This window comes from Mesoplodon densirostris, chromosome 16 (assembly GCF_025265405.1).
Source record: "Mesoplodon densirostris isolate mMesDen1 chromosome 16, mMesDen1 primary haplotype, whole genome shotgun sequence".
In the NCBI taxonomy this organism is placed as follows: domain Eukaryota; kingdom Metazoa; phylum Chordata; class Mammalia; order Artiodactyla; family Ziphiidae; genus Mesoplodon; species Mesoplodon densirostris.
Window position 1 is genome coordinate 63,991,321 of NC_082676.1, and position 16,433 is coordinate 64,007,753.

The window sequence follows — 16,433 nt, forward strand, 5'->3', positions numbered from 1 at the left end:
AGCATAGACATCACTGGATATTTTGTATGTTAGTTATTAATATAGTTGATAAATACTCAAGTTATTCTTCAGCTTGTGATTCTCTATCATTTTGTACCTCTCAGTTGCTTGTGATTTATCTGTAATCTAATGGCATACTTTTTTAATTTTTCCTTTAAGACAATTTTCTTAGAGCACTTTCAGGTTCACAGCAAAACTGAAGGGAAGGTACAGAGATTTCCCATCTATACTCCTTGCCCCCACACATGCACAGCCTCCCCATTATCAGCATCCCCCACCAGAGTGGTACATTTGATACGGTTGATAAACCTACATTGATGCATCGTAATTATCCCGAGTGCAGTTATCCCGAGTGCATAGTTTACCTTAGGGTTCACCGTTGGTTTGTTACATTCTGTGTGTTTGGACAAATGTACAATGGCATTTATCCATCATATAATATCACACAGCGTATTTTCACTGCCCTAAAAATCCCCTGTATTCCTCCTATTTCTCCCCCAGCTCCCTGACCCTCCCCAAAAAACAGACTCTTGGCAATCGTTGATTATTTTTACTGTCTCCATAGTTTTGCCTTTACCAGAATGTCATATAATTGAAATCATGTAGTATTTAGTCTTTTCAGATTGCCTTCTTTCACTTAGTAACGTGTATTTCAGGTTCCTCCATGTCTTTTCATGGCCTGATACTCATTTCTTTTTAGTGCTGAATAATATTCCATTGTCTGGATGTTGGTGTACTTTCTGGACTTCATGCATTCATTTTCTGTTGTGGGCTCTCTGATAGCCCACACACTTCCATATGTTGTACACTGACACCTCTGTGTCCAGAAGAAGGTCTTTCCCCTTCTTCCTGACTTGGTGTTGCTGCCTGCCAGCTACAGCTCCCAGCATTTGGGCCAGGGGACCTGGTCTCTGGCTGTCTGCTTGCCTGTACTTACACTGTGGCCAGGTAGTCTGAGGTGGCCCAGCACCTGGGGTTAGGGTGCAGAGGTTGAATCCTAGCTCAGCCCCCACATTCCTCCTCCTCTAGGACTTTTAATTGGGTTGCAGGGTGGCTAGGCAGTGCCTCCCCTGGGTCCCAGTGCCCTTCTCAGCCATGATGATGGAGAACAGTGAGCCCCTTTCTACTCCAAACCACCTGGTTGCGTTTCGGGGCTGCTGGGTGGTTTATGGTTGGCTTAGTGGCGGTTGCTGCTGTGACAGTACCTTCTTTCCCACTTTTGTCCCAGGAAAGCTTGTCTCCTCCCTTCAAGGCTGAGGGAGGCAGCACACAAACCACTTAGGAAACTTGAAATTGTCCTAGCTGTCTGAGAATGGCATCTCCAGGGAACCTCTAAGTGAGTCAGATGAGGATAGGAGGCTGGCTGCAATTCCAGGACTCTCCTGATTTAGGATCCAGTGTGACAGAGAACTTCCACTCAGGGCTGTCTTATAATCCTTTTATTCAAGTTTCAAGTGAGCCTAGTCCGCCGTGGTGCACAGAACGAAGGCCTGAGAGCTGGGACTTGCTCCCACTGAGGAAGGCCTGGGAGGAGGTGGGTTGCCCAGCCAACCCCACTTTGACTCTTAAGCAGATAGTGATCTTGAGGAAGGACATATTTTTTTGTTCAGTGTAAAATCACTGTTCAGAATAAAGTAAAACCCCATTCTGTACTAATTTATGTATCTGCATAAAAGAAGCCTTAATCACAGAAGGTTTTAGAAAGAATTTGCTCTTAATTATTTCCTAATAATTGTTGTAAAAAAAATAAAAGATGTCTTTTAGGAACTTGATTAAATGCCTAGATAAAGTTTATTTGTAATGGTATAAATGCCAATAAAACAGGCCTTTTTTTTTTCTTTTCCTTTTCCTTTAAAAAAATTTAATTCTCCATTGTTGGAGAGTTGTTCCATTATTTATTTGCATAATCTCCAAGATTTTCAAAGCAAAGTAAGCTTTAATTCTAGTAGAATCGTCAGATTATTAGGGCTTTACCTTACAGAAAAGATGATTGTTGGCACGAACCCTGTACCAGGCATAGGGTGCCAGTCCTTGATGTGTGTGTATCATTCAGTCCTCATAGCAACTTTGGAAGATGGGACAGTGATAGTGATAATAATGACTAATACTTACTGAGCCCTTACTGCATGACAGGCTAAGTGCTGTATGCACATTGTGTGATTTAATGCCTGCATCAGTGATCCTAGAAGCAGGTACTGTTTTCATTTCCAGTTTAGATCTGAGGAAGCACACATAGGAGGGAGGAGTGAGTGACAGAGATGGACCTGAATTAAGCTCTGGCAGGGTACTTTTCTCACTACCCCAGACTGTTCTTCCTGTGTTGTTAGTATCTAATTAGTAATATATTAATAAATGCACTGAAGAGACCTAGAATGGTCTCCAGGTCATCTAAGACTTATAACCCTGTGAAAATCTCTACCATTCTATGGATTCCTCATCTTTAGATGTGAGCTTTTTCAGGATGCGTTACCCTTTTTGGGTCAAGTTTTTTTTTTTTTTTTTGGAGTTGTTGACTCTTTTTTTTTTTTTTTTTGCTTTATAACAAATTTAATCAGTTATACATATACATATGTTTCCATATCCCCTCCCTTTTGCGTCTCCCTCCCACCCTCCCTATCCCACCCCTCCAGGCGGTCACAAAGAACCGAGCTGATCTCCCTGTGCTATGTGGCTGCTTCCCACTAGCTATCTACCTTACGTTTGGTAGTGTATATATGTCCATGCCGCTCTTTCACTTTGTCACAGCTTACCCTTCCCCCTCCCCATATCCTCAAGTCCATTCTCTAGTAGGTCTGTGTCTTTATTCCTGTCTTACCCCTAGGTTCTTCATGACATTTTTTTTTCTTAAATTCCATATATATGTGTCAGCATACAGTATTTGTCTTTCTCTTTCTGACTTACTTCACTCTGTATGACAGACTCTAGGTCTATCCACCTCATTACAAATAGCTCAATTTCATTTCTTTTTATGGCTGAGTAATATTCCATTGTATATATGTGCCACATCTTCTTTATCCATTCATCCGATGATGGACACTTAGGTTGTTTCCATCTCCGGGCTATTGTAAATAGGGCTGCTATGAACATTTTGGTACATGTCTCTTTTTGAATTATGGTTTTCTCAGGGTATATGCCCAGTTGGGTCAAGTTTTTTTGTATCCAGTTTTGACTCAGGAATTAAAAATTCTTCTTGTAAAATTTTCCAGGGTTGATAAGTAATAAAAGTGCTCAGCTTTTGAAAGATTTAAGAGAAGCATTTAAGTAGTCATGGTTATAGTACAAGTAATGCCAAAGAAAATGTAGAGAAATTCTGAAAAAACTTTAAAGAAAGCAGACGTTTTTCACAGGGAATAAGGACTGCAGATAGAAATAGGTGTGAGTGGGGAAGAGAAGATCTCTGTGGGAGGGGAGTTTCATGCTCAGAAGTAGAGAAACATGAACACAAAACAGCATCTAAGCTCTTACGTAGTTTATTTCTAACACTACCATCTCTCGTTCTCCATCATGCCATTTAATCCTTGCATCAACCATAGGATAGAGGGTCATTGATGCTGAGGTGTAGCCAGAGAGTGAAATAGACTTGGCTGGTTTTCTGGAAGATAGAGGGGCAGCAGGAAAGAGGTGTAAAGAGAAGGATGAGTAGAACAATGTAACATTTCAAGAAAATTTCATTGTTGAATTTTGTTCTTTGTTTCTATTTTAGGAAACTAGTAATAGATGCTAAGATTACTACTTGATACCTTTGGCTAGACAAGTAACTTGTTAAAATTGATATTGTGTATCATCTGTAACTGGCACTCTTCTCTGTAATTCATTCTCATTCAGCATGCAGATGTTTGTTGAGGGCCTTCTATATGCTAAGCATTGTATGACAGGCGCTGGGTAGACAGGATCCCTGCTTTCCAGGTACTTACAGCCTCATGAGTTGTAACAAGAAGTTGATCATATGATTTTAAGACTCATTCATTATGTCTGTAGAGTGTGGAAAAGTTCATACTTCTGGCTAATACGAGGGGTGATAAACTGGTTTGTACACATTTTGAGAGAAAAATCAGTTCTGCCAGTACAGAGAATTTGGGGCTCCAAATGCTATTCAAAAGAGAAAATAAGGTATTATGACAGAAAGAGGAGAATTTAGAAAACCTGAGGGAAGATGTGTTTTCTAGATGGTTTGTTTAGCTGTTGCATTTGAAAAAAGTCTTTCAAACAAAACTGTTTTCGGATGTTATTGGCTGGACAGATTGAGTCAGTCACTTGCCTGGTATTTGATTTTGTAAAATTAAAAGTGTTTTTCAGCCTACTTGATAGCAGTTCATTCCTTGTTTAAGGTGAAATGCTGACTTCTGATTGTGATGCATAAGAATGGGTCTTGCAGCATGTCTGTCAGTGTTTGGTGTGACCGTCCCCTGGACCAAGGTCTCTGTGTGTGGTCTAGGAGGGAAAGGCCCCTCGTGGTCGCGCGTGATGAAGACTTTCAGTTCCTGAGGCGGGCCAAGTTTGGTTGACTTTCTCCTTCCTAAGCTGCTGCTGTGGGCACCCCATCCTTGCCTCAGTGTGATAGAGGCTGGGGAGCTCGTAGCTTCTTTTCTCAGGTCAGCTTAATTGAAAGGGGCTCTCGGGCAGGTCTCTGTGAGACCTGACAGAGACCAGGGGAGGGAAGAGGTTCAGCCCCGCCCCCACCAAGTGCCTTCAAGCCAAGAAGAGTCATTTGTGGTTCCTCAGGGAGCGGGTGACTCCCCCAAATGTGTATGTTCTATCTCGAGTTCCTGGATGCAGCCAGGAAGCCCCCGAAGAGAGAGAATTCCTGTTCCCAGCGGTGGCAGTGTGACAGGCTGTCTGCTGTTCGCTGTGTGACAGAGCTCGTCTTCTGCTAAGGGTGAACCCCTGGAAAGTGGGGTGTCCTTGAATCTCGTTCAGCCTCAGCTTTGCTCTTTCCTTGGCCCGTCCCCTGGTGACTTGGTGGAAAGAAAGGAATTTACCTGGGATTGGAAGTGGTGGTGCTCTATCTTGAATTTTAGGAACTTCCGATGATTCAGATTGGTATTACCCAAGCTGTGTGTTGGGACACTTGGTGTGTAGAAAGCACAGCTGTGTTATGTTGCAACAGCCTGGCTTTCCTGCTTCGCTCTCTTTTATCAATGTTTTGTTTTGAACTAGAGAACAGGAGAAAGTAATGGTGAGAAAAGGGTGATGGTGTGGGTATGGATGTGCCTTCCTCAAGCCCTACACAACCCCTTTGTCTGTTAAAAAAGCCATACGTCATATATGTGGTTGTAGACAGGTTCATACGTGTTTGGACTGCACAGGTGAGGACATAGCAGAATTTGTCAACCCTTTCTGAGCCCAAACAGCTGTGAGATGTGCTTGGACTGAAGCAGGATGAGAAAGAGTGGTTAAGGTGGACAAATTGTGGCAGACCAATAAAAACCAAAACCAACAGTGAGCACAAGCAGACATAATGCCTGCTACAGCCGTAAAAGGTGCATGTGCATTTGGACTAGAACAAGACTAAACCATTAAAGAAAATCAGTCAATTTGAGAATGGCAGCACGCTGGGTGAATTTTTGCAAGTAAGAAAGTTTTTGTGCAGGATAGAAGAAAATAACCAGTATCTGTGGCACAGAGCACTCCTTTCCTGCTTTCGTCGTGTAGCCCTGGGGTACCATTGTCCCTGTTTTACAGTTGAGGGAATTAAGGCACAGAGATTAAGCAGTTTGACCAAAGACACAGGGCTAATTGATTCAGACAGGATTTGAACTCCTGTGTTCCACTTGCAAGTGTTGTTTTTGCATTTCCATTTCCGATTCCAATTCCTACACTGGACTAGAGACCATGTTCTTCTGCGTTTACCTGCTCTTGGCTTGGCCTGTCTGCCCTCTCCTAGGAAAAGTGCTTTGGCACTCTTGGAAGAGTCAGTCAGGGGAGCGTCAGCAGATTGTTCCAAGCTTTACGTGTGCAATATTAGTAGCCCAGTCCCTTCTGGTTTATAGTGCTTGACACCTAATTTCCTCCCCGGCAGATAGGGAGGAAACATGATCTCTATCATAACGGCTTCCATTTTCTAGTTTAAATGAGTTTCATTTTCACGTTCATAGATTAAGAAGCATTACATTAAACACACACATACATTGATTTCTTTTTTTTAATTAATTTATTTTTGGCTGCGTTGGGTCTTTGTTGCTGCGCATGGGCTTTTCTCTAGTTGCAGTGAGCGGGGACTACTCTTCGTTGTGGTGTGCGGGCTTCTCGTGGTGGCTTTTCTTGTTGCAGAGCACAGACTCTAGGCACACGGGCTTCAGTAGTTGTGGCACGTGGGCTCTAGAGTGCAGGCTCAGTAGTTGTGATGCACAGGCTCATGTTGCTCCATGGCACGTGGGATCTTCCCAGACCAGGGCCCGAGCGCACGTCCTCTGCATTGGCAGGCGGATTCTTAACCACTGCGCCACCAGGGAGGTCACTGATTTCTTTTTCTTTTTTTTATGAGATTACTGAGTAAAAATGTGTGTACATGTGGACAGAACCTGGAAGGCAACAAACAGAAATGTTAGTTATGTTGGAGTGTTGTTTTCATTTGTTCTTACTTTATTTCATGTGGTCTTTGTGTCTGGAGACCTTAGGGAATCTCCAGGTTCAGGGCAATACAATAGCATAAAAGCTGTGGAATGGAACCCACAGAGCCACCTGGAAACACAGGAGCTGGGTTGTCGCTAGCAGCATGCCCCGGTCAGTGGTTCTCTCAGAGGTGTCTGCTGTATCCAGGAGTCGAGTCCTGTTGTCTCTTCATAGTTAAGTGTCCTGTAATCGTGAGGAAGCAACCCCAAATTGAGGGGCATTCTACAAAACAACTGAGCTACCCTCCTCAGAAATCTCAGAGTTATGAAAGACAAAGTATGAGGAACCTTTCTAGAATAAAGGAGAAGACAAAGACATGAGTGCGCTGGGATCCAGAATCAGATTTTGGATCAGGAAAAATAAGTGTGATAAAGGGCATTTTGGGAAACAACTGGCCAGATTTGAGTAAGGGCAATCAGTATATTAAGTGTTGTATCAATGTTAAATTTCCTGAATTTTATAAATGTACTGTGCTGTGTAAAGGGTGTTCTTAGGAGGCACACAGTAAAGTACTTGAGAGGAAGGGCTCATGGTGTCTGCAGCTACTCTCACAGGTTCTACAAAACAGAGTATGTATATATCCACTTGCAAGGAGTATCTAGTCCCTTACAGTCAGGCAGGAAGAAATGGGTATGTGTTCGAGGTGGTTTATGAGGCATGTATGTACAGAGAACTCAGGAGGCTGAAAAGGAACTGGTCAGTTCTACAGGGGCAACCTACAGAAAGTCTTCATAGTCACTGTTCAATCTGAGGGAGGGCTGGACGTGGGGTGTTCTAGACTGAGAGAGAGCACACCCAGAAGAAAGATTGCTAATACACGTGCTGGCTCACGGTATTGTGCCAGCAAGGTAGGAGGTGCATCAGGAGGTGCCTGGCAAAGAAGGGCTGGAAAGTGGGCAGGGGCCACCTACTGATGTGCCGTGTGAAGGAGTTTGAACTTCACAGACATGATGGAGATAAGATGCCTTCAGCTGCAAGTTACCTTAAACTCCAGCTAGAATGGCTTAAATGATAGGAAATGTATTTTCTCTCATTACGAGAAGTCTGAAGATGGGGAGGCTTCCAGAGTTGGATAATTTAGCCTAGAGATGGCTTCATGAACCCAGGTGCTTGTATTTTTTCTGCAGCCATCCTTAGTGTTTAAACAGTGTCTCCTCTCCTGGTTGAAGAGGGTTGCCACAGTCCCATGATGAAATCCGGTGAGGAAAAGAGAGATCTTTTTCTGAGCATCCCTTACCATTAGGAAGGAAAACCTTTTCCAGAACTGTCTTGGCTGACTTGCCTTCAGTTCCCTTAGCTGGGATTGTGTCACCTGGAAGGGGAGGTGATTGTGGTGGTTCTTGCTCCTTGCCTGAGAAGGTGTTGCCCTTCCTAAAAGGAACATCCCGGCCAGCCAGCCGAGGAGGTTGTTGGGGGAAGCAGTCAGAAGGGTTTGTGCCATGGAGAAAAAGATTTTCAGTTTTCTTAAAGTGGGTGGTGGGAGGGGGAGTGGCTTTTAAAAATTTTTTAAAAAGCCACATGGACACATCACCTCACCATTTTACCATTACGACTCTATTTTTGGCATATTACTTTCCAGCTACTGCCTACATGCACGTACTTTAGTTCTAATCTTACTCTGTGTGCTATTTTGCGTACAATTTCCATTTTCATGTTTTTACATAACATACATTTTCCTGTATTTGTATAGTCTTCATAATTATTTTAATAGATGTATAGTGTTTTACAGTATTATACAGCAATTTATCAAACCTCTGTTATTGGATAACAGTAATAATAATAGCTAATACTTTCTGAACACTTAGCATCCACAGGCACTGTTTAAGTGCTTTACATTTATTAATTCATTTAGTCCTCACAACAGCCCTATGAGGTGTAGTAGCCATTATCATTCCCAGTTTCTAGATAGGGAAACTGAGGCACAGAAACTCTAACTTAACCAAGGTCACACAGCTAGTAAGTGGGGAGCAAGAAGCAGAGCTGGCATTCAAATGGTGGCAGTATGGGTCTAGAGTTGTAATAACCACTAAGTTAAACTACCTCTGGGTATTGTTTGCATTTGTTTTGATGTTACAGGTAATTCTATGATGAATGTATCTGTACATATCTTGTCCTTTGTACTTGCATGTATAGCCAGGTTGTTGTGGGTTGGACAGTGTGTGGTCAGTGAGGAACTAGAGATGACGTATATAGGCCACATCAGAGAAGTGTTACTTTGAGAGGGACTGGAAAAAAGGAGTTGCTTTCATTTTCATGCTTGATTACTAGGAAGGATGGTCTATTTTGTTTACTGTTTTTTATCTTCCTTTGTGATACTTACCTGCTTATGTCCCTTGTGCATTTATTCTTGGGATTCAGTGTGCTTAGAATCTTTGTGTAAAATTGACCCTTAACCCTTTCTGTATAATTCAAGTATTTTTTAAGCTCCTATTTTCTTTTACTTTCAATTATTTTTAGTTTCTATATATGTCTTTATTTTCATTTCCTGTAGCTTCAGCACTTTGAGAAATCTCATTTTCTGTTAAGGTTGGGGTTTTTTGATAATTTACCTTTTAAATATGTAATCACTTAAGACTCGGCTTTAATTTCCTCAAATTACTATTTGTCTAACCTGATGCCCAATTACTATTTTACACACATACGTTTTTATAAAGCATTTTAACATCATAATTCAGTGAACTAGTTAAATTTCCATTGTTTTCCTTTAATTTGTATATCTGCATTTGCCATATACTCCACTATTTAATTACTGTTTTAGAATATATGATAAAATCTATCATTTTAGATAGCCTTCCTCATATCTCTGTTTAACTTTCCCTCCTTCAGAATTTGAAAAATATTCTTCCTGTTTTATTTTCCCAAATGAACTTTCAGATCATTTTGACGTTACTGTTAAGACGTGCTAGTGTTCCATGTTAAACGTCCCTTTAGGTTAAGATCACAGTAACATACGACAGTTGGAGAGCTGTTACGGTTGCTTAGTTTCTCATTTCCGTTTCTGTTTAATTTCTAGATTTTGGATCATTGTTTGACTTGGAAAATGATCTTCCCGATGAGCTGATCCCCAATGGAGGAGAATTAGGCCTTTTAAACAGTGGGAACCTTGTTCCAGATGCTGCTTCCAAACATAAACAACTGTCAGAGCTTCTGCGAGGAGGCAGCAGCTCTAGTATCAACCCAGGAATAGGAAATGTGAGCGCCAGCAGCCCCGTGCAACAAGGCCTCGGCGGCCAGTCCCAGGGGCAGCCGAACAGTGCGAACATGGCCAGTCTGGGTGCCATGGGCAAGAGCCCTCTGAACCAGGGAGATTCTACAGCCCCCAGCCTGCCCAAACAGGCAGCCAGCACCTCTGGGCCCACTCCCCCTGCTTCCCAAGCACTGAATCCTCAAGCACAAAAGCAAGTGGGGCTGGTGACCAGCAGCCCTGCCACGTCACAGACGGGACCTGGGATCTGCATGAATGCTAATTTTAACCAGACCCACCCAGGCCTCCTCAATAGTAACTCTGGCCATAGTTTAATGAACCCGGCCCAGCAAGGGCAGGCGCAAGTCATGAATGGATCTCTTGGGGCTGCTGGCAGAGGAAGGGGAGCTGGACTGCCATACGCTACTCCGGCCATGCAGGGGGCCGCGAGCAGCGTGCTGGCTGAGACGTTAACTCAAGTTTCACCGCAAATGGCCGGTCATGCAGGACTGAACACAGCGCAAGCTGGAGGCATGAACAAGGTAAGTGAGCTTCGGTGCTTTGAATTCTTTCTACTAACCAGAGGCACATTCCTGTCCTCCTTTAGGCTTTCCTCCTGCCCCTCCCCATGGAAGAGACAGATTTGGTATTTAATGCCCTTCTTTCCAGGATACAGATCCCTGCCCCATGCCTTTAAATTGGAAATTGTTGAAGAAGCCAGCAATAGGCTAGCTTGCACATCAGACAGTTGAAACTTAGGGAATGAGTTTGGACTGATAACCAGTTTTCAGCCCCTGAGGAGAATGTGTGGAAATAGAACCACATGGTTGAAAGAGGCAGCTTCTGCTGGGAATCAGCTTTTTGTTGCCTCAGTGAATCCAGTAAAGGCTCTTTACCTTCACTTCACGCAGCTGAGCAAGTTGTTACTCTTCATGCCCTTCCCTTTTTACAACCAACTGGTGAAGTGTCTTTTGTCACAGTCTCCGTTTTACCAACAAAGAAGCTAGGTTCCAAGCTGGTCAGCTACCTGCCGTGGTTAACCGGGAAGAGATAACATGGCAGAGCCAGGGGGCAGCATGGGGCCTCGGGTCCCAGAAGAAACTCAGGTTTTCAAAGTGGGGTCCCTGAAGCAGCAGCATCAGTATCACCTGGGAGCTTGTTAGAAGTGCAAAGCTACCGACTCCAGATGGTGTGACGCCTGTGCAGGGTTGAGAGCTCTGCTCCAGGGAAGGGCCTTGCAACTGGTGTCTAGTGTAGGAACTGAATGTGGAGAACAGGGAAGGCAGATGCTAGGGTAGATAGGAGACCACTGGGAAAGCGTGAGCTGACAAGGGAAAGAGCGTGGGCTGATCCCACTGGAGCGCCAAACACCGAGATGCACTGAGAAAAGTCTTCTCAGCTACAGCCACCAGTGCACCTGTTTCAGGCAGTATTTGGTACAGCAGATTCCAGAACAGTAAAACAGTTTGGGCTGTTCTTTGGATTTGATTAGTCCCAAATGAGGGAAAGGGAGAAATCATAGTAGAGCACAGTTTCCCCACAAGGTTGATGCGAGCATTAGGTGACAGCTGTGAACCCTGTGACTGGCTTAGGTAAGAAGAGGAATTTTTTTTCACTTAAGTAAAGGTGAAGTAATGCCAAACGTTAAAATTGCATTTATCTCTTTTGAAGTGTTATTAAGGGGGAATATGAACTTAATTTTTAGTTGTCCCTGGCATTTGAAGAGGGATCTGTGTGTGAATGTGCCTTTCGGAGTTGGGTTAAGAAAAGATTTCTGTGGGCTTAGGGTTCATGGATAGATTGATGTTTGTTCCTTCCTAATTCACTCTTCACTCTTGTCCACACTGCCCAGTTACAAAAAACTATTTTGGAGAATTTAAGTCACATGCAAAAGTAGACATAGGACTCCTGAGTAATCTTAAAAATTATTGAGGGTCCCAAGGAGACTTCTTTAAAACGTGGATATATCTGTCCATATTAGCCACATTAGATACTAAAACAGAATTTTAAAACACAAGCACACATTCCATTAGCCGTTAAGTATAGTGATATCACATGTCACAGAGCCTCTGGAAAACTCCTCTGTGTTCTTGTAAGGGAATGAGAGCAAAAAAGGCAAATAATGTCTTAGTTTATATGAAAATAGTTTTGACCCCTGAAAGGGACTGAGTCCCTCGACCACACTTGGAGAGCCATTGATAGAATATATATATATTCCTAGAAGTTAGACTTGGCATACCTGAGCACAGTGCCACTCTCACATGTAAATAAATGATTTCCTCATGTCATCAATGTCCACTAAATATTCAAATTTCCAATGGTTGCGTATGTCATGATTTGTTATTACAGACTTTTTCCCCCCAGCTCTGAATAACCTATATTTTATTCAGTTGATATGGCTCTTAAGAATTTATTAATCTCTAGGAGTCTTACAATGTATTTATAGGAGAATCTAGTTGTTTTGCTTGTTTATTTTTTTGCCCTGGGGGTTTCCTATAGTCTGGGCTTTGCTGATAATGTCTGCTTCACTCCATGTTCCTCTGCCAACTTTTTCATTCCTTTGTACAGAGTGACCTTTCTTTCAAACGACACTTAGCTAGTGCTCACTATGTGGAAAGTGAGCCACATTAGTGCTTTGGGGGCAGCCATCTCTGTCCCCTGTAGGTACCCTAAAGAGGCTGATGGCGAAGGAGGAGTGGGAACTGGCATTTTTGAAAGGTTGTCATGGCCTTTGGTTGGGACAAAAGAACTAATAGTGGTGGACAAATAGTAGGAGTAAGAGACAAGTTCATTTTAAGCGGAATAAGATTTTAAAATGCACTCAGGGGAAAAGAAACTTTTTTAAAAAGGTAATTTTGTTTTCAAAATTATTGTTACAAAGGAAATGCAGATTTCCTATAAAATAATTTAAATAGTAAAAAAGAGCAGCCCCTCTCTGCTTACAGATAACCACTTCTATCTATACAGATATATTAACACAGATTCTTTTTTAGTATGAAATGGAACCAAACTATTGGGTTGGCCAAAAAGTTCCTTTGGTTTTAAAGTAAAAATAAAAGGCACGTTTTTCATTTTCACCAAGAACTTTATTGAACAACGTATTCACCGTTTTGTTCCACTACCTTCTGCCATTTTTCAGGCAACTTCATAATCCCATCTTCAAAAACTTTTTTTTGAGCAAAGAACTGTTCCAGGTGCCTTTTACAGTCTTCCAGGGAATTGAAATTTTTTCCATTAAGAGAATTTTGTAAAGACCGAAATAAATGGAAATCCAAAGGTGCAATGTCTGGTCAATACAGCAGATGAATCAGAACTTCCCGGCCAAGCTGTAATAGTTTTTGCCTGGTCATCAAAGAAACATGTGGTCTTGTGGTATCTCGATGGAAGATTATGCATTTTCTGTTGACTAATTCTGGACACTTTTTGTTGACTGCTGCTTTCAGTTGGTCTAATTGGGAGCAGCACTTGTTGGAATTAATCGTTTCGTTTTCCAGAAGGAGCTCATAATAGAGGACTCCCAATCCCAAGGGAGATATACACAACATCACCTTCTTTGGACGAAGACCAGTCTTTGGTGTGGTTGGTGGTGGTTCATTTCGCTTGCCCTGTGATCTCTTCCATTCCATATTATTGTACAGTATTCACTTTTCATTGCCCGCCACAATTTGTTCTAAAAATGAAACGTTTTTGTTATGTCTCAGTAGAGAATCACATGCAGAAATATGATCAAGAAGGGTTTTTTTGCTTAACTTATGTGGAACCCAAACATCAAAACGATTAACATAACCAAGCTGGTGCAAATGATTTGCAGCACTTGATTTGGATATTTTGAGTGTGTCAGCTATCTCCCGTGTGGTATATAACGTTGATTGTTCTCAGTCTCGATTTGATCGCTATCACCTTCAACTGGTCTACCTAACTCTGGAGCATCATCCAGTAAGATATCTCCAACATGAAACTTAGCAAACCACGTTTGACACATTCTATCAAGTCACACCACCTTCCCTTCTCCATACACTACACAAATCTTATTTTTGCGTTTAAGTTGCGCTTTTACCTTTCTTGAAATAATAAAGCATAATATGCCAAAAATTTTGCTTTTTTCCTTTCATCCTCAGTATTAAAATGGCTACACAAAAATTCACCAATTTTAATGTTGTTTTTTTTTAAATGCACGCTGACATGACAGCTTTTACAATACAATCTAACAAAATTGTTTCAAATGAAGTTAGAGACGGGTTTCCCTGGTGGCGCAGTGGTTGAGAGTCTGCCTGCCGATGCAGGGGACACGGGTTCGTGCCCCGGTCCGGGAGGATCCCACATGCCGCAGAGCGGCTGGGCCCGTGGGCCATGGCCGCTGAGCCTGTGCGTCCGGAGCCTGTGCTCTGCAATGGGAGAGGCAGCAGCAGGGAGAGGCCGCGGCAGTGAGAGGCCCGCGTACCACAAAAAACAAACAAACAAACAAATGAAGTTAAAGACAATTAAGCACTCCTAGAGCCATCTTACAGGGAAAAAAAGGAAAAAACTGAACAAACCTTTTGGCCCACCCAGTACATAAGCACCTTGCTGTTTTACATAACTATATACCCTGGCTGCCTTTCCATGCTAGTGTGTGCAGATTTTTCCTTTTTTTTCTACTGATAGCAAGATATTGCATTTTGTGATGCACCATAATTTATGTACTCCTCTGATGATGAACATTTGGATTGTTTCTGACTTTTCATTAGTACAAACTGCTGCAGTGAATATATCCTTGTGTAGGCATATCCACACGCATCATGGGATAAATTCTGAAAAGTGAGGTTACTGGGTCAAAGACTTTGTTAAACGTTTTGTTTTTAGAAGTAATCATGCACATGGTTTAACAACTAACAGCCAAATTTTTAAAAAATAGCACTAAGGATAAGAACTGAAAAGGTAGTCTCCCTTAATTTTTGACCCTTGGTTCTCCCAAATTCTCTCACCAAAGCCAACTACTATTTCTTATCTATCCTGCCAGAGATGGTCTGTATATATAGAGGTATAGAAAGGGGGTGTGTTTGTGTGCGCATGCATGTGTGTGTGTGTGTGTGTGTGTGTGTGTGTAGATATCTCTTCTAAACATGAAGAGTAGTATGGTATAACATCTCTCTCTCTGTCTCCACCCCCAACCCCCACCATGTATAAATGTAGACATACACCACCTTTCCACCCCTGAACAACGTAAGTTGGAAGTTGTTCCATGTTAGATAGAGCTCTCAGTCCTTCTTACTAGCTATGGTACAGTAGTAGTCCCTGATTTGGCTATATCTTTTTTTTTTTCTTTTTAATAAATTTATTTATTTATTTATTTTTGGCTGCATTGGGTCTTCGTTGCTGCGCACGGGCTTCCTCTAGTTGTGGTGAGCGGGGGCTACTCTTCGTTGCGGTGCACGGGCTTCTCATTGCGGTGGCTTCTTGTTGCAGAGCACGGGCTCTAGGCGTGCGGGCTCAGTAGTTGCAGCTCGCAGGCTCTAGAGCGCAGGCTCAGTAGTTGTGCACAGCTTGCTTAGTTGCTCCGTGACGTGGGATCTTCCCGGACCAGGGCTCGAACCTGTATCCCTGCATTGGCAAGCGGATTCTTAACCACTGCACCACCAGGGAAGTCCCTGATTTGGCTATATCTTAATTTATAGGACTAGTGCCCCAATATCTGTACATTTAGATTGTTTCCAGTGTTTTGCTACTTTCACAATTTTTGACTTGTATATATATCTTTGTACAGCTGAGTGTAACAGCTGGATGAATTCTTGGGGGTGAGATTTCCGGATTAAAGGATATTGACATTTTTAATAAGCATAGATATTGCCAAGTTCTCTCCAAAAACATTATGCAAATTACACCCTCACCAAAGTGAATGAGTCCCTGTGCCCCAAATTCTCACTAACACTGAGATTCTTTTACTGATTTGCCATTCTCTTAGGCAGATTGTCTCTTAGGCAGAATGTCTTTTCATAAATTCATGGACATTGTATTTTGCTGTTGCTTATATTCTCTGTCAACTTTTCTGTTGCACGGTTTCCCATTAATTCTTGTTGGTTTGTATTCTTTATATTCTTTGTATATTAAAAGCTAAAGTCTAAAGACAAAAAAAATAGAAACAGAAAGCATAAAGCAGGATGGGAGAAGCAAAATCAAGCATAATAATTTAAAAATATGAAATGGTTCAATTTTTTGACTGAAAATATTATAATTTTAAAAAAAGCTAAAGTCTTTTAATGAGTGAAAGTTTCTCCCCCTTTTTTATTTGCTAAAGTCTGTTTTACCAGGAGAATGGCCACATAGGTTTACAATATGATAGTTCTGAATTTTTACCAAATGGATGTTTTCAGTTTTTATAGAAACAGATTTATCCATTTTTTTTCTTTATGGCTTTTGGGTTTTATGTCATGTTTGGAAATGCATTTGTTCCAAAATTATGAAATATTCTGTATTTTTTCCCGTTATATCTTGGATCTTTAACTCAGACTTTATTTTGACTTGAGTGAGATACAGAAATCTAGCTATATACATTTTTCCAAATTATAGTCATCCCAGTACCATTTATTTAGATACTACTAATCCAGCTTCCCCCCCCCGCCCACTGCAGTGACATCATTTTTGGTATATTTTATTCAAC

At 41.9% G+C, this 16,433-nt stretch overlaps 1 protein-coding gene across 1 annotated transcript in view; it reads left to right on the forward strand.

Annotated features, from left to right (window-relative positions):
* Positions 1 to 16,433, forward strand: part of CREBBP (CREB binding protein) — a 136,433-nt gene that overhangs the window by 14,814 nt on the left and 105,186 nt on the right. The window contains exon 2 of the mRNA XM_060119953.1: positions 9,626 to 10,338. Coding sequence (XP_059975936.1) covers positions 9,626 to 10,338 — 713 coding nt within the window. The remainder of the gene's footprint in view (positions 1 to 9,625; positions 10,339 to 16,433) is intronic.